At 40.7% G+C, this 27,753-nt stretch overlaps 1 protein-coding gene across 2 annotated transcripts in view; it reads left to right on the top strand.

The window, feature by feature from the left end:
• The window catches only part of HIPK1 (homeodomain interacting protein kinase 1), a 53,052-nt gene extending 26,228 nt beyond the window's left edge, over positions 1–26,824 (top strand). The window contains exons 4-16 of one of the 2 annotated variants that reach the window (XM_036765780.1): positions 5,210–5,329; positions 6,105–6,191; positions 6,810–6,994; positions 7,428–7,590; positions 8,422–8,647; positions 12,253–12,374; positions 13,323–13,457; positions 16,113–16,252; positions 16,786–16,968; positions 17,478–17,690; positions 19,240–19,481; positions 20,832–20,962; positions 21,960–26,824. In XM_036765780.1, the coding sequence (XP_036621675.1) occupies positions 5,210–5,329; positions 6,105–6,191; positions 6,810–6,994; positions 7,428–7,590; positions 8,422–8,647; positions 12,253–12,374; positions 13,323–13,457; positions 16,113–16,252; positions 16,786–16,968; positions 17,478–17,690; positions 19,240–19,481; positions 20,832–20,962; positions 21,960–22,445 (2,433 nt within the window). In that variant the 3' untranslated portion in view covers positions 22,446–26,824. Of the gene's footprint in view, positions 1–5,209; positions 5,330–6,104; positions 6,192–6,809; positions 6,995–7,427; positions 7,591–8,421; positions 8,648–12,252; positions 12,375–13,322; positions 13,458–16,109; positions 16,253–16,785; positions 16,969–17,477; positions 17,691–19,239; positions 19,482–20,831; positions 20,963–21,959 lie in introns of both variants that reach the window. The other variant, XM_036765779.1, reaches the window with a different exon arrangement.
• Positions 26,825–27,753: the final 929 nt, after the last annotated feature.

Raw genomic sequence — 27,753 nt, 5'->3', positions numbered from 1 at the left:
TACCCAATTGAGTGTGTATGTTATTTCCTCCTCAGGTTAAATCTGATGAGAGCAAGATTCACTCATTCCCCCTCACCTGCCACCTCTTCCCTCCCAACAGAACTGCTTTTTCTTGCCACTTTAATGCTAGATAATTTACCCCATATTCTATCTCTCCATTTCTCCCTCTCTCAATATATTCCTCTCTCATCCCTTCATATTCAACTCACCCTGTGCCCTCTGTCTATACATATACATATGTATATGTGTATGTATGTATGTGTGTATGTATGTATATTCCCTTCAGCTACCTTAATACTGAGGTCTCATGAATTATACATGTCATCTTTCTATGTAGGAACATAAACAAAACAGTTCAACTTTAGTAAGTCCCTTGTGATTTCTCTTTCTTGTTTACCTTTTCATGCTTCTCTTGATTCTTGTGTTTGAAAGTCAAATTTTCTATTCAGCTCTGATCTTTTCACTGAGAAAGCTTGAAAGTCCTCTATTTTACTGAAAGTCCATATTTTGCCTTGGAGCATGATACTCAGTTTTGCTGGGTAGGTGATTCTTGGTTTTAATCCTAGCTCCATTGACCTCCGGAATATCATTTTCCAAGCCCTTCTATCCCTTAATGTAGAAGCTGCTAGATCTGGTGTTATTCTGATTGTAATTCCACAATACTAAAATTGTTTCTTTCTGGCTGCTTGCAGTATTTTCTGCTTGATCTGGGAGCTCTGGAATTCGGCGACAATATTCCTAGGAGTTTTCTTTTTGGGATCTTTTTCAGGAGGTGATTGGTGGATTCTTTCAATTTCTATTTTGCCCTGTGGCTCTAGAATATCAGGGCAGTTCTCCTTGATAATTTCTTGAAAGATGATATCTAGGCTCTTTTTTTGATCATGGCTTTCAGGTAGTCCAATAATTTTAAAATTATCTCCCCTGGATCTATTTTCCAGGTCAATGGTTTTTCCAATGAGATATTTCACATTGTCTTTCATTTTTTCATTCCTTTGGTTCTGTTTGATAATATCTTGATTTCTCATCAAGTCACTAGCTTTCACTTACTCCAGTCTAATTTTTAAGGTAGTATTTTCTTCAGTGGTCTTTTGGACCTCCTTTTCCATTTGGGTAATTCTGCCTTTCAAGGCATTCTTCTCCTCATTGGCTTTTTGGAGTTCTTTTGCCATTTGAGTTAGTCTATTTTTTAAGGTGTTATTTTCTTCAGTATTTTTTTGGGTCTCCTTTAGCCAGTCATTGACTTGTTTTTCATGGTTTTCCCACATCATTCACATTTCTCTTTCCAATTTTTCCTCTACTTCTCTAACTTTTCCAAATCCTTTTTGAGCTCTTCCATGGCCTGAGACCAGTTTATGTTTTTCTTGGAGGCTTTTGATGTAGGCTCTTTGACTTTGTTGACTTCTTCTGTCTGTATATTTTGGTCTTCTTTGTCACCAAAGAAAGATTCCAAAGTCTGAGTCTGGATCTGAGTCTGTTTTCTCTTCCTGGCCATGTTCCCAGCCAACTACTTGACCCTTGAGTTTTTCGTTGGGGTATGACTGCTTGTAGAGTAGAGAGTATTTTGTTCCAAGCTTGAGGGGATGCACTGTTGTTTTCAGAGCTATTTCTATACAGCAAGTTCTGCCACACCAGCACTCCTCCTCCTCTCCCAAGAACCACCAACCCTGACTGGACTCAGATCTTAAGCAGGCTCTGCACTCCTGCTCCGATCTGCCACTTAATTCCTCCCACCAGGTGGGCCTGGGGCTGGAAGCAACTGCAGCTGTAGTTCTGTAGCTGTACCACCTCTGCTGCCCCTGGGGCAGTGGCTGAACCACGAAATCCTTTCACTCTGTCCCAATAGCTTTTCCCACTAACCTTCTCTGTTGTCTTTGGTGTTTGTGGGTTGAGAAGTCTCATTAACTGCCACAGCTCACTGATTCAGGGTGCTGGGCCTGTTCTGCCCGGCTCCTGGTCTGGTTGGTCTGGGCGCAGCCCATGCTGGGCTTTGCTCTGCTCCACTCCCAGCTCTGTGTGCTATAGACCTTACCCAGCAACCATCTAGGCTGTCCTGGGCTGGAGCCCTGCTTCCCTCCACTATTTTGTGGGTTCTGCAGTTCTAGAATTTGTTCAGAGCCATTCTTTATCGGTGTTTGGGGGGTCCTGTGGGAGAGCTTTAGGTGAGTCCCTGCTTTCCAGCTGCCATCTTGGCTCTACCCCCAGAATCTGGTGCTGATATTTTAACCAGGAATAGCCAAAACAGAAAATTATAGACCAATTTTCCTAATGAATATTGATGCAAAGATTTTAAATAAAACATTAGTAAAGAGTAAATTACAGCACTTTATCACCAAGATAATATACTATTTCCAGGTGGGATTTATACCAGGGATTTAAGGATGGTTTAATATTAGGAAAACTGTTAGCGTCATTGACCATATCAGGAACCAAACTACAGAAATTATATGATGATTTCAAAAGATGTAGAAAAAGCTTTTCACAAAATACAGCACCCATTCCTATTAAGAACACTAGAGATCCTAGGAATAAATGGAGTTTTCCTTAAAATGATAAGCATTGTCTAAAACCATTATAAGCTAGAAGTATTCACATTAAGATTAAGGATAAAACAAGGATGCCCAATTATCACCAGTATTATTCAGTATTGTACTAGAAATATTAGCTTTAGCAATAAGAGGGAAAAAAAGGAATTGAAGAAATTAGAGTAGGCCACAAGGGTACAAAACTTGACTCTTTGCAGATGATATGATGTTATACTTAGAGAATCCCAGAGAATCAACTAAAAAACTGCTTGAAAAAATTAACTTTAGCAGAGTTGCAGGATATAAAATAAACCCATTATAAATCATCAGCATTTCTATATATTACCAACAAAGCCTAGAAGCAAGAGATAGAAAGAGAAATTTCATTTAAAATAGCTGTAGACAATATAAAATATTTGAGAGTTTATCTGCCAAGACAAACCCAGAAACTATTATGAACACAGTTACAAAACACTTTTCATACAAATAAAGTAAAAGCTAAACAATTGGAAAAATATCAGTTGCTCATGGGTAGGCCAAGCTAATTAATAAAAATGACAATTCTACCTAAATTTATTTATTCAGTGCTATACCAAACTACCAAAAAATGGTTTTATAGAGCTAGAAAAAATATCAAAGTTCATCTGGAGGAACAGAGGTCAAGAATATCAAAGAAATTAATGAAAAAATGCAAAGGAAGGTAGCCTACCTGTACCAGATCTAAAACTACATTATAAAATAGCAGTCATCAAAACTATTTGGTACTGGCTAAGAAATAAAGTAGTGGATCAGTGGAATATGTTAGGTACATAAGAAACAGTAGTCAATGACTATAGCAATCTACTGTTTGATAAACCCAGACTCCAGCTTCTGGGGTAAGAACTCATTACTTGACAAAAACTGCTGGGAAAACTGGAAAATAGTATGACAGAAACTAGGCATAGACCAGCATCTTACATTCTATACCAAGATAGATTGAAATGGGTACATGATTTACACATTAAGGGTGATACCATAAGCAGCTTTGGAGAGCAAGGAGTAGTTTACTTGTGAGAGCTATGGAGAAGAGAAGAATTTATGACCAAACAACATAGAGAACATTATGAAATGCAAAATGGCTAATTGTGATTGCATTAAATTAAAAAAATTTTGCACAAACAAAACCAGTGCAACCAAAATTAGAAGAAAAGCAAAAAGCTGGGAAACAATTTTTACAGCCAATGTTTCTGAGAAAGGCCTCATTTTTGAAATATATAGACAATTGAATCAAATTTATAAGAATGCGAGTCATTCCCCAGTCAATAAATGATCAAAGGATATGAATAAGCAGTTTTCAGATGAAGAAATTGAAACTAGTTATAGTCATATGAAAAATGCTCTAAATCACTATTGATTAGAGAAATGCAAATTAAAATAACACTGAGGTACGACCTCACACTTATCATATGATTGGCTAATGTGACAGAAAAAATGATAAATATTGGAGAAGATACGGAAAAATTGGAACACTAATGCATTGTTGGTGGAGTTGTGAACTGATCCAACTATTCTGGAGAGCAATTTGGAACTATGCCCAAAGGGCTATTAAACCATGTTTGCCCTTTGATCCAGCAATACCACTACTAGCTCTGTATCCCAAAGAGATCATAGGAAAGGGAAAAGGACCCACATGTACAAAAATATTTATAGCTGCTCTTTTTGTGGTGGCAAAGAATTGGAAACTGAGAGAATGCCCATCAATTGGGGAATTGCTGAAGAAATTGTGTTCATTACTGTGTCCAGTAATGGATGAGAGGTGAACTTCAGAAAAACCTGGAAAGACTTACATGAACCGATGCTGAGTGAAGTGAGCAGAACCAAGGGAACATTGTACACAGTAACAGCCACATTGTAATGAGACTTAGCTCTTTTCAGCCATATAATGATCCAAGACAAGTGGTGGAAAATGCTCTCCACATCCAGAGAAAAAAGAACAATGAATCTGAATGCAGATCAAAGCATACTATTTTCACTTTTTTTTGCTTTTTGTTTTTTTCTTTCTTGTGGATTTTCCCTTTTGTTCTGATTCTCCTTTCACAGCATGACTAATGTGAAACTATGTTTAACATGATTATACATGTATAATCTGTATCAGATTTCTTGCTCTCTTTAAGGAGAGGGGAGAGAAGAACAGAAGGAAAAACGTTTGGAAATCTTACAAAAATGAATATTGAATGTTGAGAACTGTCTTTACATATAATTGGAAAGAATAAAATACTATTCAGTGAAAAAAAGAGCATTCATAAAACTTCATAAATAGCCTATGTTCAGAATTGCTAGGTCTCATGTCTTTTCAGATAATTAACAGATATAATACAAGGAAATGCTAAATAGACATTTGGGAATTACAAGGATGTTGACGCTTATGTGTGGGTTGAGATATATATGTATATATGTGTATGTATGTATTTATAAATAAATTTATAAGTATAAGTGTAAATTTGTAAGTAAATCTCAGTTTTTGTGTATTGTTTAAAAATTGAACAGGATTTTTTACCATGCCTTTTCCTTTTATTATCAATTTGTTAGAGATTTAGGGTTTTAATGTGAAGCTCTTCTATATATATATATACATATACAACTTTTTTTTTTTTTAACCTCAAACGTTTTCCTACTTGGTGTTTTGATTTTTTTTTTCATATTTTCAGATTCGTTATATTTCACAAACACAAGGCCTGCCAGCAGAATACCTTCTGAGTGCAGGAACAAAAACAAGCAGATTTTTCAACAGAGATCCTAATTTGGGTTACCCACTGTGGAGACTAAAGGTCTGTTTTTTATTTTCTTTCCCTAAATCCTAAGAATTCATATTTTAGCATAAAATTCTTGTATAAGTTAAAATGAACATAAGTGTTTGATAGCGGCTTTTTAAAAATGACTTTATATATTATGTCCATTTGGCCATAGCCCATTTGTTTTAAAATGTCAACTAGTGGAAGCTATTTTACTTGTTTGGAATCAGTAGTTGTGAAAGAGACTTAAATGGTATGAAGAACTAAAATAATTTATGTAATGACCATCTATCAGGGAATGTTTATTCTGCTTGTCAAAAACCCAATGTATTTTTTCTTTTAGTACCAAGCATTGAAACCTTAGGTATTTCCTGAAAATAAATCTCTGTCTTTTTTCCTTGGGCCTACTTCTGTCTCTTAAGAGAACCTTTCCTCATAGTAATTTGATTAACCTCTAGCGCTTTGCCTTCTTGGCTTACTGGATACCAAATACCTTTAGTTTATACCATTGGTGTTGTCTCATAAATTATATCCAAGCAGTCTCCAGAAAAGACTGGATATTGTCTGCCAGGAACTGTGTTATGCCACTGGGTTGTGTGCTTGTGGTTTTTTTTTTTTAAACCATCTCTGAAAGGATGGCCAAATATTGAATTCACTTCTCTTTACTTGTGTATTGCACTATTTTGTTTGTTATCTGTAATTGGCAGGGTGGCCATACTTATTTCTTTGCTTTCTGGCCTTTGTTTAAAACAAAATGTGAACATGGCAACCAGATGGATTTTATCCCCCCTCCACAAATTATGTTTTGCAGACACCAGAGGAACATGAATTAGAAACAGGAATAAAATCAAAAGAAGCCCGGAAGTACATATTCAACTGTTTAGATGACATGGCCCAGGTGAGTATGGAAAGTTTGTGCAGGTCCCATTAAATGTTGCCTTTCTAAACAGACACTTAAAGCCTTGTTGACAGGCCTAAAGAGGAAATGACTATTACTTAAGAGCATGATATGTGCTCCTTGCCTGCAGAAAGAAATTTGCATATGAATTCAAATATGTGATTAAAGGGCATTTAAATCTTGCCAAGAGATTACTTTTATAGAAATACTTGTTTCTCAGTCATTTCTGATTTATCTGTTCTAGCTGGGCTCAGATATTTTGTGAAATGTATTTATGAGCAGGTTTCTTCCCCATTCTGATTCTTCTCAGAGCAATAAATAAAATGTGTTTTGGAGATTAGGAATGTTCATTACTTATGCTTATTTGTATATCTCTAAATTTTGTGAAAAATAGGGTGAAAAAACACTTTGTTTTTAATCATTTAGAAATTCTTGGCTGTTTGACAAATTTGGGAGAACTTCTTTTAGTCTGGATTCTTAGGGAACCATTAATAAAAGGAATTGTTCCAGTATTCCTCTGTTGGGGAATCCATATTTTGGGGGAAAAGCAAATGACTGATGTCTGTAATTCATGTTTTAAATGATTGAAAATAACATTTCCACATTTGTCTTGGAAAGGTGAATATGTCTACAGACTTAGAGGGAACTGATATGTTGGCAGAAAAGGCGGATCGAAGAGAGTACATTGATTTGTTAAAAAAGATGTTGACGATTGATGCAGATAAGAGAATTACTCCTCTGAAAACCCTCAACCACCCGTTTGTGACAATGACTCATCTTTTGGATTTCCCACACAGCAATCAGTGAGTTTGGGGTAATTTTGTCATTGGAGAGTTTTAGCCATAGTTTTCAGTTTGTGTTAAAATTTGTACTGCCCACTTCATTCCCTTCTAGTGGTTAAAGAAAAGGCTTGACTTGAGTACCACTCTACTTCTTATATATTTGGATCTTTGGGGTATTTTTTCTTTTAACTTACGAATCATGAGTTTTGGATATTTGGGGTATTTTTTCTTTTAATATGTAAATCATGAGGTTCAGTTGCTGATTTTTCTGTTTTTAATCAAGAAGTAGTCTTCTTAAAGGTATATAAAGCTGCTTTATACCCACACAATGATTTAAAAAAACAAAGCATAAAAAACACATTCTTTGTTTCAATACTGAGGAATGTGCATTGTGTGTTTGCATGGTATGCTGCTTCTCTGGATGAGTCCTGAATCTTCAATCTTTGTGTTGCAGTGTTAAGTCATGCTTTCAGAATATGGAGATCTGCAAAAGGAGAGGTCACATGTATGATACGGTGAAACAGATCAAAAGCCCGTTCACTACTCATGTTGCCCCCAACACAAGCACAAATTTAACTATGACCTTCAGCAACCAGCTCAATACCGGGCACAATCAGGTATGCCAGGAGCTGGACAAAATCGTTTTGGAAATGTAAAGCAAAGTGGGACGAAATGAAGGTGGTCGGATGTAGCAGCAGGGGTAGGTAGAGTAGTTTTTATTGATGAAGCTTTGTTATGACATAAGGAATTAATTCTTCATTGTGGTGGTACCGTGATTGTGTCAAAAGGTGCTTTATTAAGCACCTACTCAAAAAGAGAATTACACAGATTTGATCCCTACCTTGTGAGAGCTTTCAGTTTACAAAAAGATCAAGAAAATGGAGCCAAACTCTTGAACTTTTTGCTCACTGTTAGTTGTATTCCTGAGCCTGAGGCTCATGGCTGTTACTATTGACTTGTTAGCATAACTTCACTTTGGGCTGATCATATTGAGTGTTATTTCTACCAGTTAACTTTAACAGTTTATAATTTTAATTTGTTATTCAAAGAAAACAATCATGGGCTTTGAAAGTATAGGTTTAATGTTTAAACTGGGCTCATTTTTAAAAGTAAAAGGTCGAATGAAAGATTTTTGCATGTGATAGTGGGCTTTCAATGAAGGGGCTCATTGTGGCATTTCAAATCCAGCTCCTTTTTACATGGCATGATGCTGGGACAGCCACTTTCAATTGGTTTGGGAACCAAAGAAGAGGTATATATTTTAAGGGGGAATGACCATTTAACTTTACATTTTTGAGACTGGGAATTTGTCAAGCTAAAAGGTTATTCAAAGACAATCATCATCCTAGTTCTCTAGTTTGTTTTAGCTGTTGGATAAATGTTATGTGTAAATGTCATGCCCCCTGGCCATCCTCTGTTGTACAAATCTAATCTTCTGTGTTTTCTAGGCCAGTGTTTTAGCGTCCAGTTCTACTGCAGCAGCTGCTACTCTCTCTCTGGCTAATTCGGATGTCTCCTTGCTAAACTACCAGTCTGCTCTGTACCCATCATCAGCAGCACCTGTTGCAGGAGTTGCCCAGCAGAGTGTTTCTTTGCAGCCTGGAACTACTCAGATTTGCACTCAGACAGATCCATTCCAGCAGACATTCATCGTGTGTCCACCTGCTTTTCAAAGTATGTGGGGGAAAACCTTTGTCTTACCTGATTGGGACTCTGCTGTGCCTTCTTCAGGCACCTTATTGAGCTTTGTGTTTGTTTTAGTTGTTCCCTCTGGAAGCTTATTATTCTTGAATTTTACAATCAGAGTAATTTGAGATGAGGTCATGGCACCAGTCAGTCTCACTCCCTGCTGTTTCCCCCTCCCTTCCTACTGGTCAGATGCCCGTCCTCTTACATTTAAGGTCTGATGGTGCTTTGGATCTAGAACACATATGCAGAGTAAATAAATACATTCCCAAAAAGTTGACTGTAAATGAAATTATATATTAAGTTTCATTTTTATTACAAAATTGTAAAAAGTACTGAAACGTAACAAAATCAAACTTAAAATAGAAGCTGAAAGCTGTAACTTACCTCAGACACATTTTTTCTAGCCTCCTCATTTTAAAGATAAAGAAACTGAGGCAGAGTTGAGGAAAAACATGTTTAGATAAAAAAATTAGAATTATCTGATAAAATTATAATTTTGGGAAAAAAAGCCCCTTAACTCTTCCCTGTCTGGCCCTTATTTCTGTGAGAAGGGAAAACAAATGTTTAATGGGCTGACAAATCTTTTAAGAAGTCGCTATTACTGTTTTAAACAGACCTTCTGAGCACGATTCCTGTTTTCTCATAAGGAATGCCCGTACTATATCTCTAGGCAGCAAACCGGGATTTAGAACACCTTCAGACACTTCCTAGCTTTTTAGACGCAAGGTCGTTCATCTCCTTATATTGGTTGCTGATTGACTGTCACTCTTTTATTTGTCTGGTTTCTGACAGAGTCAGAGGAAGCAGAAAGGAAGGAAGGAAGGGCTAGGGGAGACAGATTACTGGGATGACGGGAGCGCGCTAGCCATGTATACCAGGGAGAAGCTTCAGGGAGAGCAGAGGAGCAGATCTGAATGTCCATAAATGCAAGTTTAACCTAATCGATACTAATTTCCCAGATTTGTAAGGTTTATACCAGAAAAATTCCCTTTGTATTGGGTTGTAATGCCTAATGAAAGTAATTAGGTATTGAATAACTGCTTCCTTTTCTTCTTACCCGACCCTCCTACCTCTCTGTCTCCATGTCTTAAACTGTGCTTCTCAGGCAGTTTCCACAGCTGTGGCCCCATGAATTGGCTGTTGCTTCTCAGTTGGAGCTTTTAAGGGCATGGGGGGAGCTTGAGGAAAAAATAACTTCTGAAAGACTGAAACATTAAAAGTCTTGTTTTGGTCTTATTAAATATCTGAGCTGTGGTGGATGGAGCTTGAGTAGCAGTTGTTTTATATCAGAAGCTTCTGTACTTCTAAGCTCACGGTGTAAGAAGCATAAGCCCCTGGACAGGTTCATCTCCTCTTCCTTGTGCAGTGATTATTCTTGGAGTGTCTAGGACTACATAAGAAGGGAAGTAAAAAACTGAAAATGGAGAAGTATTGGTATATAGTATAGCAGCTTATAAGACAGTATAAAAGTGGGTGTTTCAAGAGTTGTCTGGTTAGAGGTTAGCTTGAGCAGTCATACCTGCATGGTTTTAGTGTTGTAGGTGTCAAAAATGAAAGTATTCATTCACATGAAAGTAACTCATGGTCTTTTTTGAGCTTAAAATTGACTTTTTTTTTGTACTGCTATATCTCAATTATCTTGTAATTCCATGTTGATTTCTAATATTTAAATCATTGTAATTGATTGGTGTTCACCTTGCAGCTTACATGCAGTTGTCAGCTCTGAACAAGTTAACTTAGAATCACGGTCTTTTCTAGTGACCACAGTCAGATGTAAAAGCCCATACCCTGTAGGGTACTGTTTTCTGCACTGTTGAGATTGAACAGATAGATGTGCCTTTCAAAATCCCATAGTTTTATTTTAGACCACTACCGTGGAAGTAACAACTGATCTTGAGCTTCTTCAATGGATTTTTCTTTCTGAAATTTTATATCCCTAGTGTTAGCAATTTAGAGGAAGCTGTTATATTAATATAGATTTGCAGGTAGCCATATAGGCATACTGATGAGAAGATTGTTTAACTGCCTGGTGAGGTTGTGCAACCAAAGAAGGGAGGTTGGTTGACACTTTTTTTATTCTGATCGTAGATTGTATTAAAATTGTTTCTGAAAAGATCATTTTAATTCCCATCTTATTTTCTTTAGTTTGTTATGGGCAGTTTTGGATTGGCCTCTCCCTTTAGTCTAATATGTTAGGATGCAGCTGAAGTGGAAAATATTGGTAGATCAATTTCCTATGGACAGAAAAGGTTGTTAGGTTTGTGGATTGTTCTTATATCATACCAGCATAGCAATATTAGCAGAGTTTGGGAGTTGATAGCTTAGCAAATGTCACTGGAGTCCTCTGATTGGAATGGCTCATGTTCTGATCAAAGCAAACTTGGAGGCTCTAGTGGTATGGAGGAAAATGATGATTACCTACAAAGCTTGTTTTTTGATTTTGTCCTTTGGTTGGTCATTAGTAAATTAGAGGGATATTTTCCTAATAATTTTTGGAAAGCAACTCCTCTTCTTAATTCTAATAAAAAAGGAAAACTCTCTAGAGTCTCTTCCCTTTTTCTCATCCTTCCTTCTCCCTAGGTGAAATATTTTCATTTGCAGAAAAGGTCTGTGAAGTCTTAATATCAGCTAGGCCTTTCCTAGAAACTTTGGTTAAAGTAGTTTTGCTGCTGTGGCTTTGGGAAGCAAGGAAGCTGTCCTTCCTTCATAGCAAGAGAGGTTGGCCATGCTTGTTAGACAGGCTGTTGTTGATAAAGCTTTTGCAACAGTGACTCAGACATCTGGTTAAATTTCTAAAATAAATAGGAGAAAATGTATCTTAAACAGTACCAACTTTATTGTGTTTCTAGTAACTTCAAGTATTGGTCCCTTGAATTTCAGTACTGATATTTGTGAAAAGGAAATGAGTCATTTCTTAACTAGGCTTTTTTTTTTGTGGAATAAGAGGCAAGACCCCCTTCAAAACCTGGAGGGTGACTCTAAGGTGAAAATGCCTTCTTGTTTTGAATAGGGCCAGCTTACCTGCTGAGCCAAGAGAGGGACAGCATCTTTACATTCCTGTAAATTGTTAAATACATTTATAAAGAACATAAATATATTTATGTTGCTGCTTTACATTCAAATCATGTTTACACAAAATCGTCCCATTTTGAAAAACAAGTTTAAATTTTTACCTTGAATGGACCAAAGTAGATGTGAGAGGATATAGATATGAATAAGAAACATTTATTCAAACTAATTATCCTTAGATCGTAGTAGTATGGTTAGGTCATATAACTTACAGAGTAATTGTTAGTCTGTACTGATAGGGAGAGGATGGAGAAATGAGTTCAGTGATACTTCTTATGTCATGTAGAAGTATCATTTTATTTTTTATTAGAGGAGGGCCTAGAACTCACTGAAACCAGGTTATCTTTGAGCAAACCTCTTTCAGTGATCTGTTCTGGAGGGAGCCGGTTTTGCTTTCCTTGACTCCTGAAAATATGGCCCTTTCTCAAAGTCCTTTCCCTCAAGTGGCAGGGGATAGGGCTTGAGGGGATAGCATTTTGCTCCTCAGTAAAGCATTCTCACCATATTATTGTTCCTGGCAGCTGGACTCCAGGCACCTGCAAAGCATTCAGGATTCCCTGTGAGGATGGATAATGCTGTGCCAATTGTGCCCCAAGCGCCTGCTGCTCAACCACTACAGATCCAGTCAGGAGTTCTCACCCAGGTAAAACAGTCAGGGCACATTAGAGACCCAATAGCTCTGAAATACCAGTGTGAACTGGCTTTCGCTGGTCTCTGACAACTGTCTCTTGTAATAAATGGTCTTTGCTCTGACTAGCAGATTTTTCTTGGTCACAGTTCAGTGGACATAAAGCCAAACCTCTCTGGTGAATAACAGTAGTTGAGATACTCGGTTCTGTTAGTGTGTTCTTTAGACTTGCAGGAGTAGAAGCCAGGCACCAGCAAAGTAGGAACTCACCTGAGTGGGACTTTGCTAGCTCCTGTAGCTGGAATTGGAATCTTCCTTCTGATTGATAGTTGATAGACATATAGTACATACACATGATATTTTGATTCCAAAATACATGATATCCAGGTGGTTCCTCCTGGTCATCTCAGTCTGGGAGACTGGATCATAGCCTCATACTTCTTTAAAGAAGCAGTCCTTCTGTTTCTCCTGATTCTAGTGTGTTGATTTCATTAGGTCATAAGAGGAGTAAATAATTGATACTTTCTATAGAACATGCAACTGAGAATCCAAGATGGCCTATGAAATGTGTGTATAAAATAGGTAACTTGTTATGATTCAAGTGTATACAGTTTTGGTCCTTGGCTCCATCAGGAATTCTGAAATCTTAAAACCTTCTTTTGAGAGAGGGAATAAACATTTTTTTAAGTGATTTCTTAATTGACTGAGTTTCAAAGAACTAGTCTTCTGAATCTATCCCGGGAAAGATTCCTAGACTTGTTCCTTTGGTACATTGGTATTTGGCTTAATGGGTGACCTCTGTGGAGAATTGAAGGGGAAGGTTGTACCTGGTACATGTGTTTAGGTGATTTGTGATTACCGATATGTGTCAGTAATGATCCTGGGGTGGGGCAAGAACCTTCTGAACCCAGTTAACCTGCCTCCATATGTTTGTTTCACTCACCTGCCTGATCTACGTTTCAGGGAAGCTGTACACCACTAATGGTAGCAACTCTCCATCCTCAAGTAGCCACCATCACACCGCAGTATGCGGTGCCCTTTACTCTGAGCTGCGCAGCCGGCCGGCCGGCGCTGGTTGAACAGACTGCCGCTGTACTGGTAATTCCCCTCACTTGATTGTGTTACTAACGGAGTTTCTTTGGTTTCTTTTTTTTCTGTTTGTTTTTCGTTCTGTTTTCTCATTTTTTTTTAACTTAGACCTTGCAGAGGGCATGGAAGCATGTGCCATCTTGTGGCTGTGTTCTTGCTCCATCTTTAATGTCTCATTGTTTTCCTCCCTGATACTTGCTGAAGCACTGTCTGACTGATGTTCAATGTGGCTCTGTAAAGACTCCAGAACCCTTGGCTTCTGTTCTTTACCAGCCTAATGTGATAAGCCCCTGAAGAGCTTCTGCTAGTCTGTGCTTACTGTCCTAGCTTTACCCTTTGACCCTTGAGAATAAAGGAAGTAGGCTTGAGTTTGGCTTGGCTACAGGCACCCCTGGATGGCCAGCATGTGAATTTCTTGGCGAGTCATTAGCTTTACTCTTTGTTTTGCTCTTTGAATCATCTCTGTACATAGAACTGTGGAGAGTGGTGCTTAAGCTGTGGTTACAACTCACACCAGCAGTGCTTTTTAAGCTATTGCTTTAGTCATTGGTATTAACCTTTGAACACATGGAAAGAGTGTCTAGCCTTTATCCATAATCGATCAATGACAAGTTCTGTCATCTGGTTAAAGATGTTGCTCCCTTCCGATGCTTTTAGATCATATTTCAGTTTTGGCTGAAATTAAAAGTGAGCTCATTTTTAGGGTATGAGATGCCATCTATTTTATGGTAAATTAAAGTTACTCATCTATGCTAGGGTATAAAGATATATTTTTTATCTAGAGGTAAAAATGCATCTTACACTTATGTGCTAGGCTAGAATTTGAATTCAGAAAACAATTCAATTGGGGGGAAGTCTAGAGCAGTAGCAATTGTAGCGTTAGGAGAATAATAGAAAAAAGGACCTTAAGGTACATTTTAGGATTGAGCACCATTTAAAGACTGATTGTGGTTGTGCTTGGTTTTTATTTTTTGTATTGGAATTGGCTAATGGAAATCTAGCATTTCTCTTAGTTGGATGGGTCTCAGAGCAAATTTGAATTTGTTCTTTGTCCTTTGTGACTTATGTCAGCTTCTCGTCTTCCCTGAAATACTTTTTACTTTTTGGGAGGAGTGAGTGTCCTGTCACTAGCGCACAACTTGGTTATATAGTATTTTGAAGCATTGGTGAAGGAACACAACCCTAGTCTCTAAATTAATCATCTCAGTGATGTAAAGCCCACATGGCAATGTAGTCAGATATTTTTGCAAATTTCTTGACTCAAGTCCCTGGTTCTGACTTGCTTACCTGGAGTTTAGAAGTCAGGAGTGTTAGTTGACACTCCTCCTTTGCTGCTATGCCTCAGTTTGCACTAGCCATTTGCTAAGCTTTGCATATTTTTGTCTTTCCTCTGTCAAAACAGTTCGTCGCTTGGAACGCCAGATTTCTGCCTCACGTTGGGATGTTATTTCTTGCTCTGTATTAAACTACATGCTTTGTCTTGTGCAGGTGTTGGCTTTTGGAAAGACGCATGGTGTGACTTAACATATTTCTCTTTTTTTTTTATTTTTCTGCTTATTGGTAGCAGACGTGTTTGCAGTTTCTCTGCTTTGAAGGCTTCTTGTTTGGAACCAGTATTTGTAATAAGTGGATCTGTTACTTGCAGAAATATTTTAAAAACACTACGTGTGTTGATAGTCTTGCAGTTTTAAATTCAAGAAACAGACCCATCTGTCCCCCCCAAGCATTGTAGGTGTATTGTACTGCAGACTAGCAGTCAAAAAAGGAAGTGTATGAATCTGCTTCCATTTTTTTCCAGGAAATAGCAGAACTCTTGGGAGCAGCAGATGCAGTAAACATGTTTGCTGCTGTGTGTACTGCTAATAATATGGCATGTAGCAAAGTAGAAGTAATATACATTATAGTGATGAGTTTTTCATGGAACTTTAAAAAAAGTCAAGACAAAAATAAATTTTGCAGAAACAGGATACTTGTTGGTATTAAGAACAAATATCTTTTTTTCATTTCTTTATTTTTAGATTCTATAATCATGCAGCTATACATGTCTATGTTCAGTTAGGTTGCGCTTGATAGTATAAGCCTAGATTTCTGCCAAATAGTTTGACCTTTGGTCGTTTACATGTCGTATCTCCCTTTTCTTAAGTCTTTCTTTCTTTTAATCAAAAAGATATGATAGACCTACTCTTTTTTTTTTTTGGTGGGTTGAATTGGTTTGATGCACGTCATCTGCGCTTACACTTAGGTTCGATAATTCTTTTAATGTCATTGTGATTCAGCCTTTTTCTTTTCTTTTTTTAGGGCTATAGTCCTAGGTACTTTGTAGAAATAACACCCCCCAGCATTCAATAGAATTGCGCCTATGAACTCTGATTCTTTTTCTCTGCAGTACAATAGAAACTCTTACCACAGAGATATTTTTTCCTCCAATTCCCGGGGGAGAGCTTCTGGGGGAGGTGGCCAAAAGATAGTAGCATATCACTTTTTCCTTATGATAAGAATTACAACCATGAGCCCCTCTGACCTTTCTTTCTTCTTTGTAATTTTTGCAAGTTAACAATCTACAAATAACTTTTTGTTTAAAACAAACTTTTCATTTAATTTTTCTTGAGGGGGGCCAATGATAAGTCAAGTTTGGGTCTCTGTATGTGTGCTTCCTTACAGCAGGCCTGGCCTGGAGGGACCCAGCAGATACTCTTGCCTTCCACTTGGCAGCAATTGCCTGGGGTAGCTCTACACAATTCTGTCCAGCCCACAGCAGTTATTCCAGAGACCATGGGGAGTAGCCAGCAGCTGGGAGACTGGAGGCAAGTGTCTTGCTATTTCTTTATAAGCAACAATTTAAGGATGAGAAGAGTCACTAGAGTGTGTGGGACCTTGGTGGCGTAGCGGGTGGGGGAGAATGTAGGGAGGGGAGAGATTGAGCCTTATTTTAAAATACCTGGGAGTATATTATTCAAATCAGGTGGAGACATAAGGTCATTAAGCTGCTAATAAGGAAAAGACTGAACCCTAGGGGTCAGGAAACATCTAAGTTGGTTTTAAATAATTTCTTGGCCAGAAATTTCAGAAGATATAAGATGACATAGTAGAAATGTGAGCCTGGTTATAATCCATAGGCCAGATTTTAAGAGAAAATCAATCTCTTTGTCCCCACCCTACCCCCAGCTACCTCCCTTCCTCCCTTCCCCCCCTTTCCTTCCTCCCTCTCCTTTCCTCGCTTTTCCCCTTCTTCCCTCTCTCCATTGTTTGGCTGCTTCATTGCCTATTAGCTCCTTTTGATTCTGTCTTCCTCAAGTCTGAAGAATTCAGTGTCTTTTGCTTCCTTCTGTTAACCCAGGAATGCCCACTCACACGGCAGCCAGTACAGTACCCTCATGCAGCAGCCCTCCCTGCTGACGAACCACGTGACCCTGGCCACAGCTCAGCCTCTCAACGTTGGTGTTGCTCATGTCGTCAGGCAGCAGCAGTCTGGTTCCCTCCCCTCGAAGAAGAACAAGCAGCCAGCCCCGGCTTCGGCCAAGTACGTTGTTTCTATAGATGTCTAGAACCATGTTCCTGCTTGGCAGGATTTTGTCACCTGATACTTGGGGAATTGTAGTGAAGTATCTTGTCTAATGGCAGGTCAGGTCTAGTAGTTACATTGTCAGGTGGAATTTTGGTCGGTTCATCTTTCTGTCAGAGCAAGAAGACTTAGGTGTCTGCTTCCTAGTCACTGTCATTCTTTCTTTCTGGGCTCAGCTTTTTCTTAATGTGTGAGATCATTTTCGCATCTGTCCACTTGACTGGGAGGTCTCATAAAAGAAGAGTGCTTCCCCTTATACCTCTTGCTCTTTGCTTAGGAGCTGTTTACAATAGTCAGTGTATTTGTTTTCATAATTATTTTCTTATTAAATCTATTATTTTAATTATAAAATAAAAGAAAAAAACACCAGGTCTGAATGGGAAAAAGATGTAGGGAAGCTGGTGAACATGTTCCTCATTTGTAGGGTTAAGCATTGGCCTTTCTTTCCCTGTGACCTTTTCTTGCAGAACTGTCTCCACATTGGATGTCTTACCTACCCAAGTCTATTCACTGATTGGCAGCAGCCCACTCCGTACCAACTCTTCCTATAATCCCCTGGTCCCTGTGCAGGATCAGCCCCAGCCCATCATCATCCCAGATACCCCTAGCCCTCCTGTGAGCGTCATCACCATCCGCAGTGACACCGACGAGGAGGAGGACAGCAAGTATAAGCCCAGCAGGTAAAGCAGGTAGAGGGCTGACTGGCCATGTGGTCCCTGCCCTTGGCTTCGGACTGCGGACTCCCGCCCACTGGTGACTCAGCTGCGCCTCTGTGGAAAGCAGGCGTTGTGACAGGAAGAAAGGATTCAGAGGAAAGTCATTTGGGGAGTGTGGCCGTGCTTGAGGCTGAGTCTACTTCTGAGATCCCTCCCTGAATACTGGGAACAGACTCGGCTGTGCAAGTGCTCGTGTCCATTGTACATTTCAACCAACTAAATCAGTTTTGCAGAGAAGTCAATCAGCAAGTTTTTCTTGAGCTCACAGGGTACAGTGGCCATGTCATAAGTGCCTGGGGTGTGTCTTTAAGGGCCAAGATTGTTCCTGCCATGAGGAACTTTATAGCTTAAACAGGGGAGCGATGAACGAACCAAAACATATAATACTTCATGTTTGTAGAGTATTTGATACGTCTCATGAGCACTTTCACATGTATTACCTTATGCAATCCTCACAGCAGTCCTGGGAGGTAAGCAAGGCAGGCATGTTTGTCTCCGTGTTAGAGAAACTAGCCCACGTTATGACTTACCCAAGGTCAGATAGCTAATAAGCTTTAGTTTCTGAGATGTAGTTTGGTGGTGTTCTCACTACACCGTGCTGCTTCCTAGAATGAACACAAGTAGGGAAGGTCAGAGACAGTGGATGGATGGATTGGCATGGGGGCTGATGTAATCTGAGAAGCCTCCTCAAGAAAGACAACCTGAAGCTGTACCAAACACCAGCCTAATTTTCTTCTTTCACCGGCCAGTTTGCAAAAGAAGACCTCGGCTAGAAAGTTTGGCAGGGTTCTGTGAAATGGGATCACTTCCAGATGTTTAACGAAGCCACCAATATTTATTGACCCTCTACTTTGTTTAAAATCCCATTTGGACATGATGGGGGTGGAGGGAAGAATGAAAAAGGATGCCCTTGGAGAGCTGATAATTCAGTGAGGGGAGGTAGCATGTATGTGTGGAAAATAACAAGAGAAGCATTTAGTTCTATAGAAATAAACCCAGATGAATTAGTGCACCGACAACCCCAGTGCAGATCCCAGGAGTACTGTCAGCCCAGGTGGGCTTCCTTAAAAAGGAATGTGGGGCAAGGTGTAGTTGATAAAACTGGGTTTTGAAGATTCTGACTCAGATTAGGGGAGACTAAAAGAGAAGAACACTTCAAGTGGGGAGAAGTGGATTTTGCAGTGGCCCGGCAGAGAAGAGGAGCACAGAACACGTAGGCTCTGTGGAACAATAGTGCTTAACCAGCACAGAACAGAATCTGTTGGGGGATAATGAGAAATGGGGCCGGGGAGATGATCTTTACTGCGTGTGATGGGACGTAGAGATTTCAGGCGCTAGATTGTCAGCCGCCATAGACTCTTGGCTTCTCAAGAGTGACATAAAGGTGGTGTTGGAGAAGACTATTAGCTTTGCTTAGGATATCTGGAAAGTCCTAGAGACCCAAGGGAGGCCCACCAGCTAGGAGGCTTTGCTGAAAGGACAGTTGGATTTTCATGAACTTTCTCCTCTGCAGCTCCAGCATGAAGCCAAGGTCCAACGTCATCAGCTATGTTACTGTCAATGACTCTCCTGACTCCGACTCATCTCTGAGCAGTCCGTATTCTACAGATACTCTGGCTGCAATTCGGGGCAATACAGGGCCTCTCCTGGAAGGACCTGGCCGGGTTGTGACTGACGGCCCCGGGGCAAGAACCATCATTGTGCCACCCCTGAAAGCTCAACTTGGTGATTGCACAGTGGCAACCCAGGCCTCAGGTGGGTGTCAGATGCAAAACAGATGCAAAGGTACAAGGCCTAGCCATGAGAGTCTCTTCTGACCATCTAGGTTATGTTGACTAGGAGTTAACCTTACAGACTTTTCCCAGTTATCCATGCTGATGTTGTAGAGCAATAGCATTGTTTTTCCTAAAAATCAGCTATTCAAAAAATATTCACACTATTCACTATATTCTATTCACACTATAGAATTGTTTTGGGCAGCATTTTATTTCAGCTGATATTTAAAATTATTGGCATTCCTGGAAGTACCAGTTACTTAAAATGGAGAGGTGGGTTAGATGTATGGATAACAGGGAGAAAATGGCTTGGAATTACAAATTTGCACAGATAACCCCAAAGCTGGACAGTCCTGAAGTAGAGAGTTGATGGAGAAATTTTAAAAAATAATTACAATCAGCCAAGATTCCTTCAGATCTTAAAATAATGCTGTTAGTAGCCGTCTAGAAAAGGACAAGATCAGGATTGTCTCATAGATTCTTCTTTTTTTCCTTTAGATCTAAGAGTATTGGCCCCCAGCTCAGTTACATGATTAGTGATTACCGTAGACTGTCCTGTTGGTGGGTGAGGCATGCAGAGCCACATGGAATATGATTTTTCCAGCCTAGCTTATGTAATGTATCAGTTATGGTTTTTTGTTTTTTTTTTTGCTTTTTGGCAGGGCAGTTGGGGTTAAGTGACTTGCCTAAGGTCACACAGCTAGTACATTTGTCAAGTGTCTGAGGCCGGATTTGAACTTGGGTCCTCTTGACTCCAGGGCTGGTGCTTTACTCACTGCGCTACCTAGCTGCCCCCAGTTACAGTATTTCTGCCTGGCATCTGAGACCTGCAATCTAGGATAGAAAACCTTTCCAGTGCAGGCAGATGAGCCCTCAACATATCAAGCCAGTGGACAGAATTTTCAGGCCTATAGTCCAATGCTATTCCATTCTCACTGGAAAAGTACAAGACCTTTAGGGTAATCAGGAGGTCACTGAACAAATGCCCCATCTGTCCTTTTGCACTGATGAGAGGCGGCTCACAGAAGCAGATAAAAAGATTGAAAAACTGATGTGTTGAGAACTTTTGAGGGCAGCCTGCTGATGCTTTAGCATTTAGGATGTAATAAGGCTTTATTTTCTAGCACATTAAAGTTGTTATACATAGACTTTGACCTTCAGGTGTTAATTTGATGAAATAGGAAACCTACAAAGCAACATTCGGTTCAATATAGTGCCACCTCAATACGTTGGTGTTATGGACATATGAAGTGAGAGTAACCATGAAATGAGCTTAGCTCTCCTGAATAGCTGTCTACCCAGGACTAACTCCTTCATGATCCTTTTTCAGGCCTCCTGACAAATAAGACCAAGCCAGTTGCCTCAGTGAGCGGTCAGCCATCTGGCTGCTGCATCACCCCCACAGGGTACCGGACTCAGCGTGGGGGAGCAAACGTAGCACAGCCACTCAATCTTAGCCAGGTAAGCATTAAGGGCTGCTGGATTCTGTTTAGGTTATTCCCTGGAGAATCCCAGCCCCCAATGAATTCTTGACCAAATAAAGCCAAATGAAGTGCCCTTTGGCATGCTTTGTCCTTTGCCAAATCTGCATATGTCACATCTCTTCTTTCCAACTCTGTGGTCAGCCTCATACGCAAGGTTCCCCATGAGATCCCCTTGCTTGCCCCAAAGGAGTAATGGTTGAGAGCGTAGAGAGAGCCTGGCACGTCCAGGCCAGCACCTGGTTCTGCATTGTCTGATGCTTTGCTGCTTCCAGGCCCCACTGCAGAATCTTTTCCTTCTCCTTCTAGATCAGAGTTAACTTAATCTCCACATGGTCCAAGGAAAAAGGGATCCAATTCTCTGGCTGTCCAAGCAACTGCCCTCTGCTCTGCTTATTGTTGTGCTCCCCTCTTCCATCTAACCCTCTGGTTGGCAAGGAATGATAGTTTTGTTGTTTGAGCAGACTCTATTTCTTGGCTCATATTTGGTGGGGAGTGGGGTGGAAGGGAAGGGAGTGGTTTATGATATCTCCAGGAAGCCCAGAAGTAGCACAGGAGAGTATGACCAGGCAGTGTGTGTCAGAGGGAAGAGAGGAGACATTGGAGGAGTCCCAGATGAAGACTAGGCAAAAGGAAAGGTGAGAAGATAAGACAAGGGAAGGAGAAACTAACTAAGGGGTGCTCAGATGCTCAGAATTCTTCAGTCTCTTCAGGATGACGAGTGGGCAATGAGCAGAATAAGGTGAGGTGAGGTGGTGATTGTTAGATCCAGAGGAGAACTGGCCCCTAGAGAGGGACATTGAAGATTGGAATCCTGCTGTGGGGGAAAGAAGAGCTTGCCTTCAGCCAAGAGGGGTGGATGGATTAGTAACCAGAAAGGCTTTGCCAGCTGTCTTAGGAGCCTTTGCTGCTGCTGCTGTGGTGTCCTGAGCCAGAATGACTGCATGACCCCTCATTTCCCTTCTTCCTTCTTCCAGAACCAGCAGTCAGCCGCTCCATCCTTGCAAGAGAGAAGCAGCAACCCCGCTCCCCGCCGGCAGCAAGCGTTCGTGGCCCCGCTCTCCCAAGCCCCCTACACCTTTCAGCATGGCAGTCCACTGCACTCAACAGGACACCCGCATCTGGCCCCAGCCCCTGCCCATCTGCCAAGCCAGCCCCACCTGTACACCTATGCTGCGCCCACCTCTGCAGCTGCCCTGGGCTCCACCAGCTCCATTGCACATCTCTTCTCCCCCCAGGGATCCTCGAGGCACACTGCAGCCTATACTACCCATCCTAGCACCCTGGTCCACCAGGTCCCTGTCAGTGTTGGTCCGAGCCTTCTCACCTCGGCCAGTGTGGCTCCTGCCCAGTACCAGCAACAGTTTGCCACCCAGTCCTACATTGGGTCCTCTCGAGGCTCAACAATTTATACTGGATACCCACTCAGTCCCACGAAGATCAGCCAGTATTCTTACTTGTAGTCAGTGGGCATGGGAACAGGGGCATGGTTATCATCCATTCCTGGCATAAAGGTCTTGGAAGTGGGGAATATCAAGCCCTTCCCTTAACCTCACTTAAAGCCCCCTGCTATCCCTGTCCAGGGAGCCAGCCAAAGCAGAAGGAAGGTTGGTTTTTTTTCCCCCTGGGAATCTGTCTCTGTATTGATGGCATTGTTGTAGTCTCCCAAAGGCTGTTCTATTTTTTTTTTAAATTCTTTGTTTTCTGACAGTGTTTGTGCTGATTGAAGAGTTCAGCTCTCCACCTTCTGCATAGGGGGCCAACCTCTTCTGTTACCAAGAGAGGGACCGTTTTAAGGTTGTCCTCTGGAAAATATTTTAACTCTGACTTACATGATTTCTAGAAATGCTTTTAAAGACAGGTCCCTCTTTATTTAATGCCGTATTGTAACCGCTGATCAGAGGAGGATGCTGATGTAGGAGACTAAACTTTGATCACAAGTGAGAAAAGAGGAAACTCTCATTTGAAATTTGTTTTGAACAAAGGCTTGTTTGCCTTGTAGGTTTTAGCAGCAGCTTGCACGTTACTTGTATGTTTGTATCAGGCATTTTCCCCCAAAATAGCGTGCACATTTTAGCTTTATGGACATTTTTAAACTCTTGATGTTTTAGTTTTGTCTTGGTGACTTGGATTGTCCTCACTAGGCAGTGGCTGTTTCTGCAGAACTCGTTGCATATCACTTAGTGTTGCTCTTGGGGTGCTCTCAGTTACTCCTGTGCTTGATGTAAAGCCACGTGATCAGGCAGCTCACCATTGGCTGGCAACTGAGTGTGGGGAAAATCCACACCCATCGTGAAAGGCTCCATGTATTCTTTTTAAATTATTTTTTAAAAGTCTGTGATTCAGCTTAACTTTTATCATTGCAAAAGCCATTAAATTAAGGTGATTATTATTATTATTATTGTGGTTGTCGTTGTTAATGTTACTGTCTTTGCTGTTGTGTGGTTTTACCCTTCCTGTCGGAATTCTCTCCAAGATCTAATTGTATTATGTTATACTGGCGGAGGTGGGCCTGGCCTCACAGACTGTAAGGGAGGGGGGAGCAGCGCTTAAGGGATTTGTTCAAAATTTTCATTTGACACCTGATCTCTCCCAGGGCAGAATTTCTTTACTAAGAAGCACAGGGCTTTTTTCTTCCCACTCTTATTTTTCCCCCCTCACCTCGCCTTTTATTTTATGTGATTTGCTTGAAGAGGAAGTTAAAGGACATGTTGTGTATAGTTTTTTACTCAGCTTCCTTGGTATGTCAGCAGCAAATGGAATGCCCTCTCATTAAGACTTATACAATAAGTGCATGTTGGAATTGTGGAAAGAAAAAAAAAGAAAAAACAGATTTTAAAAATTTATTACTGAATTTAAAAATATTTTAGAAGTTTTGTAATGGTGGTGTTTTAATATTTTGCATAATTAAATATGTACATATCGATTAGAAAAACTATAACACAATTTTCCTGCTAACCCCAAATGTTCTTTGTAATCAAAATGTGTAGTGACTACACTTGAACTCTGTACTTGGTGTGTGTGTCTGACCCTCCAATGTTCCCTAGGGATGGAATCGATGTCTCCATTGTATTTAAACCAAAATGAACTTATCTGTGTCGGAATGTATGTGAACAAATTGCAGTTTTAGAGCACATCACCATAGCACTGAGTGAGAGAGCAGTGGAGGGAGGCGCCCGCAAGGAGCGGAGACCTTAGGATTGTTTTGCACAGGTGTGTGTGGTGAGGAGCTGTTTGGTGTGTGTCTCTTCCCTCCCTCCCCCTCTCCTGCCCCCCCCCGCCCCTTTTATTGTAGTGCCTTATATGATAATGTAGTGTTTCAGCCCCGTGGATCCTCCACAGTCCACTGAGCTTTATCTGAGCAGGATTCGTAGCTAGTGTGTTGTGGAAATGTATTGTTCTCAGTTTCCCTGTCAGCATTAAAAAAGAATGAAAAACAACTCCACTTGATTTTGAGCCTCAGCTAATTTCCTCAGAAACTTTGCTTTTCATGTGGCTCTCATGTTGTGTATTTGCTGCCTTGCTCCTGTGAGAGAGTTCAGGAAGCAGGTGATTAAGAACCAAGCAATATAAAAAATAAAAAAAAAATTTTTTTTTTTCTAAAAGCACGTGCAATCACCTTTAGGATGAATTTTTTTTCCAGTGTGGCACTCACTCTCCTGCTAATAGTTGACATTCCTTGTAAAATATTTGCTTGTTTGGGGGGAAAAAAACCTTAAAAACTGATGTGTTTATACCAAAGAGCCTGTTGTGTAGCTCATTGTGTCCCCGTTTCATGAGGAGGAGCTTTGTGACACCACTGGTGACAGGGAACTCACAGAGGTTTCTTAGTGGGAATAATACTAGTATTAAGAGGAAACTGAAGCCCCACGGCTCATGAGGGAATGTGGGAGTTCAGGGAACAGCTTGTTTATTCTTGGGGACCTTCGAGCTGTGGGATTGTCCTTGTGTCCTGAGCTCCTTGCCCAGGTGAGTTGAGGGTGTTGAGGAGAGAGAGGAGTGTATTTGGGGGTGGGGAGCCACTCCACTTGGTTAGGACTGGTGTAGAGATGGTGTCAGGGAGGTGCCAGATGGAGACAGGAGATTTCACTGGGCCCCGGGCAGCAAGCTCTGATCCGGGTCAAACACTGAGGAGTTGTTGAGGTATTTGGAGCTTCTTCATTGTGAGAAGTCAGGGCTTCCGAGACGGGACAGGTCATTTGTACAGCCTGACAGGAGCTGGTCTGTGTTGTGTATATTTTTTAGTCGTTTCATTAAAGGTGTGTTTTTGGCACTATCTGTGTCATGATAGCTAAGCAGTCCCTGGTGTTGAAAAGGGTTTTTTGGATTGTTTTTTTTTTTTGGTCAGCATGTGCGAACTTCATGTCTATTTATTGCCAAGCACATGCTGATTTTCTTACCCAATACACAAATTGTTTTGAATGAAATTCCTGTTCTGTAACCTTGCTCTCCAGGGAACAGGATTTGTGTGTGTGTGTGTGTGTGTGTGTGTGTTTGTGTGTGTGTTTTCCATAGAAACTATGAGATGCAGAAAAATCTACCCTCTCAAAGCCAACAAGTAGATAGATCTCATTTCAAATATAAGCCTGACTCCGCTGAGGAAGAAATGACCAAGATTGTATGCAGTTATATTAAGTATGTTTCTAGAGTTGTGGCTTTAAGCATTTTGACAATTCTCAGTCTGAGGCTGCAAATTGGCGTTTAGATTGACCAAGATTACATTGCATGTGCTTGCTGAGTAGGGTGTTACCTTGAGAAATGGCTTTAGACTGTCCTTGTAGTTTTTCCCAAATGAGGGAAACCTACTGAGCTCATAGAGTAGTTGGGCTGGGTCAGAATGACCTGAAATCAAATCAGCTTAAAGAAATCTTGTTGAGCCTCAGGCCCTCCCTCAGAAGGTGAACTTCTCCCATCTCTTACTACAAGGCAAGAGGAAGCAGGGAGTGCTGGCAAAACTGCCATCCTCAGTCTGTGGTGTTCTATAGAGGCTCTTCAGGAACACTCATGGGGTAACTGAGTGACTGTCAGTCTTGGGCTGGAAATCCCCGGACAGAGAACTGCATCTTGGGCCAGTCCTACCAAGTCTGAAGTGGCATCTATCTGCTCATCTCTAGTCAGAGAAGTCAGGGCTGCCCCCAGCCAGCCACTCAGAGCAATTAATTACACATCTCATCTCATCACCGTTAAGCAGAATCCATTGGTTAGGATGGTTTGTTTGGGGACAAGGCATGAAATGAAATTGCCCCTCAGTGACAGGAATGGCCTGAGCCTGCTTCCTTTTTGATTTTTTTTAACTGATGGGTGGTGCAGCATGTCTACATGGTTGTTTGTTGCTCAACTTTATATAATGTGTGATTTCAGATTCAGCTTGAAAATAATCTCAGTACATGTAGCAGTACATTCTATGTACATTCTCTGTAATGTTAGTATTTCTGCTTTGAATCCTCGATATTGCAATGGAATTCCTCCTTTATTAAATGTATTTGACATGCTAGTTATTGTGTGCCATTTAAACTTGCTTTCCCCCTTTTTCTGGTTGTGCTCTTCCTTTTACGAACCTCTAGAAACAGGTAGTTTCTGAGAATTACTGATCTATGTTTGTATTGCAGATGTACTTAGGGGATATGTAAAATAATCATTTTAACAAAAGAAATATAGATATTTAAAATTTAATACTAACTATGGGAAAAGGGTCCATTGTGTAAAACATAGTTTATCTTTGGATTCAATGTTTGTCTTTGGTTTTACAAAGTAGCTTGTATTTTCAGTATTTTCTACATAATATGGTAAAATGTAGAGCAATTACAAGGCATCAAATAAAATGGGTTAATTTTCTGATCCATATGGCTGTTTGTGACTCATGTTGGGGAGACAGGGGACAGGGTGGGGCATCAAGAAAGGATCGATTGCGGGATGGTAAAATTCTGCTGTGGGCATCCCAAAGAAGAGCACTACAGATGAGCCATAGATGCACATTTCTGTGAGGAGTGCTTGCAATTAATGGGGCTCCCAAAGCCCTCTTAGGCCCATCTGGACTAGGACCTAGAAGCAGACCTGGAAGCAGCAGGCTAATGAAACTTTATTTTTCCCAGTGTTGTCATTAAACATCCACTGCAGAAGGAGGAGGAATTACCCCAACAAGATACTTCTCCTCACTCCACCCTCCCACTCCCCAGCCCCGCCACTGGTTGCAGCATCCTGGAGGCGTCAGCCTTCCTTAAGGGAAGTGGCACTTCTGCTGGGGTTCTCAAGTTTCCAAACTGAACCTCATTTCTCCAGTGAAGTACATGAGTGTCAGAGCCCAGGAGAATTTGCCAAGGAGATAAAGTTTCCCAGAACCTGTTACTGCTGCTCTTAAACATAAGCTCCATTTGTCTGACCTTTTCAGGTGAATGGGTCTTGGAATTTTTATGCTCTGGGGCTTCTACAGTTGTTAGGCTGAAGAAACAGCATTTATTAAGCACCTACTATGTTTTAGGCACTGTTAAGTACTGAGGATGGGAAAGCAAAAGACTCTTCTCTCCAGGAGCTCATAGTCTAATGGATGAGAACACAAAGCAATGACATGCAAACAAATACAGGATAAATTGGGGACAATAAAGGGAAAGCACTAGAGCTAAGGGGGATTAGGAAAGACATCTTGCAGAAAGCCAGAGAAGCCAGGAGGCTGAGAAGAGGAGGGAGAGGGAGTATTACAGGCATGGAGGAGGGTCAGGGAAAATGCCGAGTCTGGAGGTGGAGTATCTTCTAGGAAGGGCAAGGAGGTCAGTC

Source organism: Trichosurus vulpecula, chromosome 7, assembly GCF_011100635.1.
Source record: "Trichosurus vulpecula isolate mTriVul1 chromosome 7, mTriVul1.pri, whole genome shotgun sequence".
Lineage (NCBI taxonomy): Eukaryota > Metazoa > Chordata > Mammalia > Diprotodontia > Phalangeridae > Trichosurus > Trichosurus vulpecula.
Note: the sequence above shows the minus strand (reverse complement) of the source record. Positions and strands in the feature narration are given on the sequence as shown.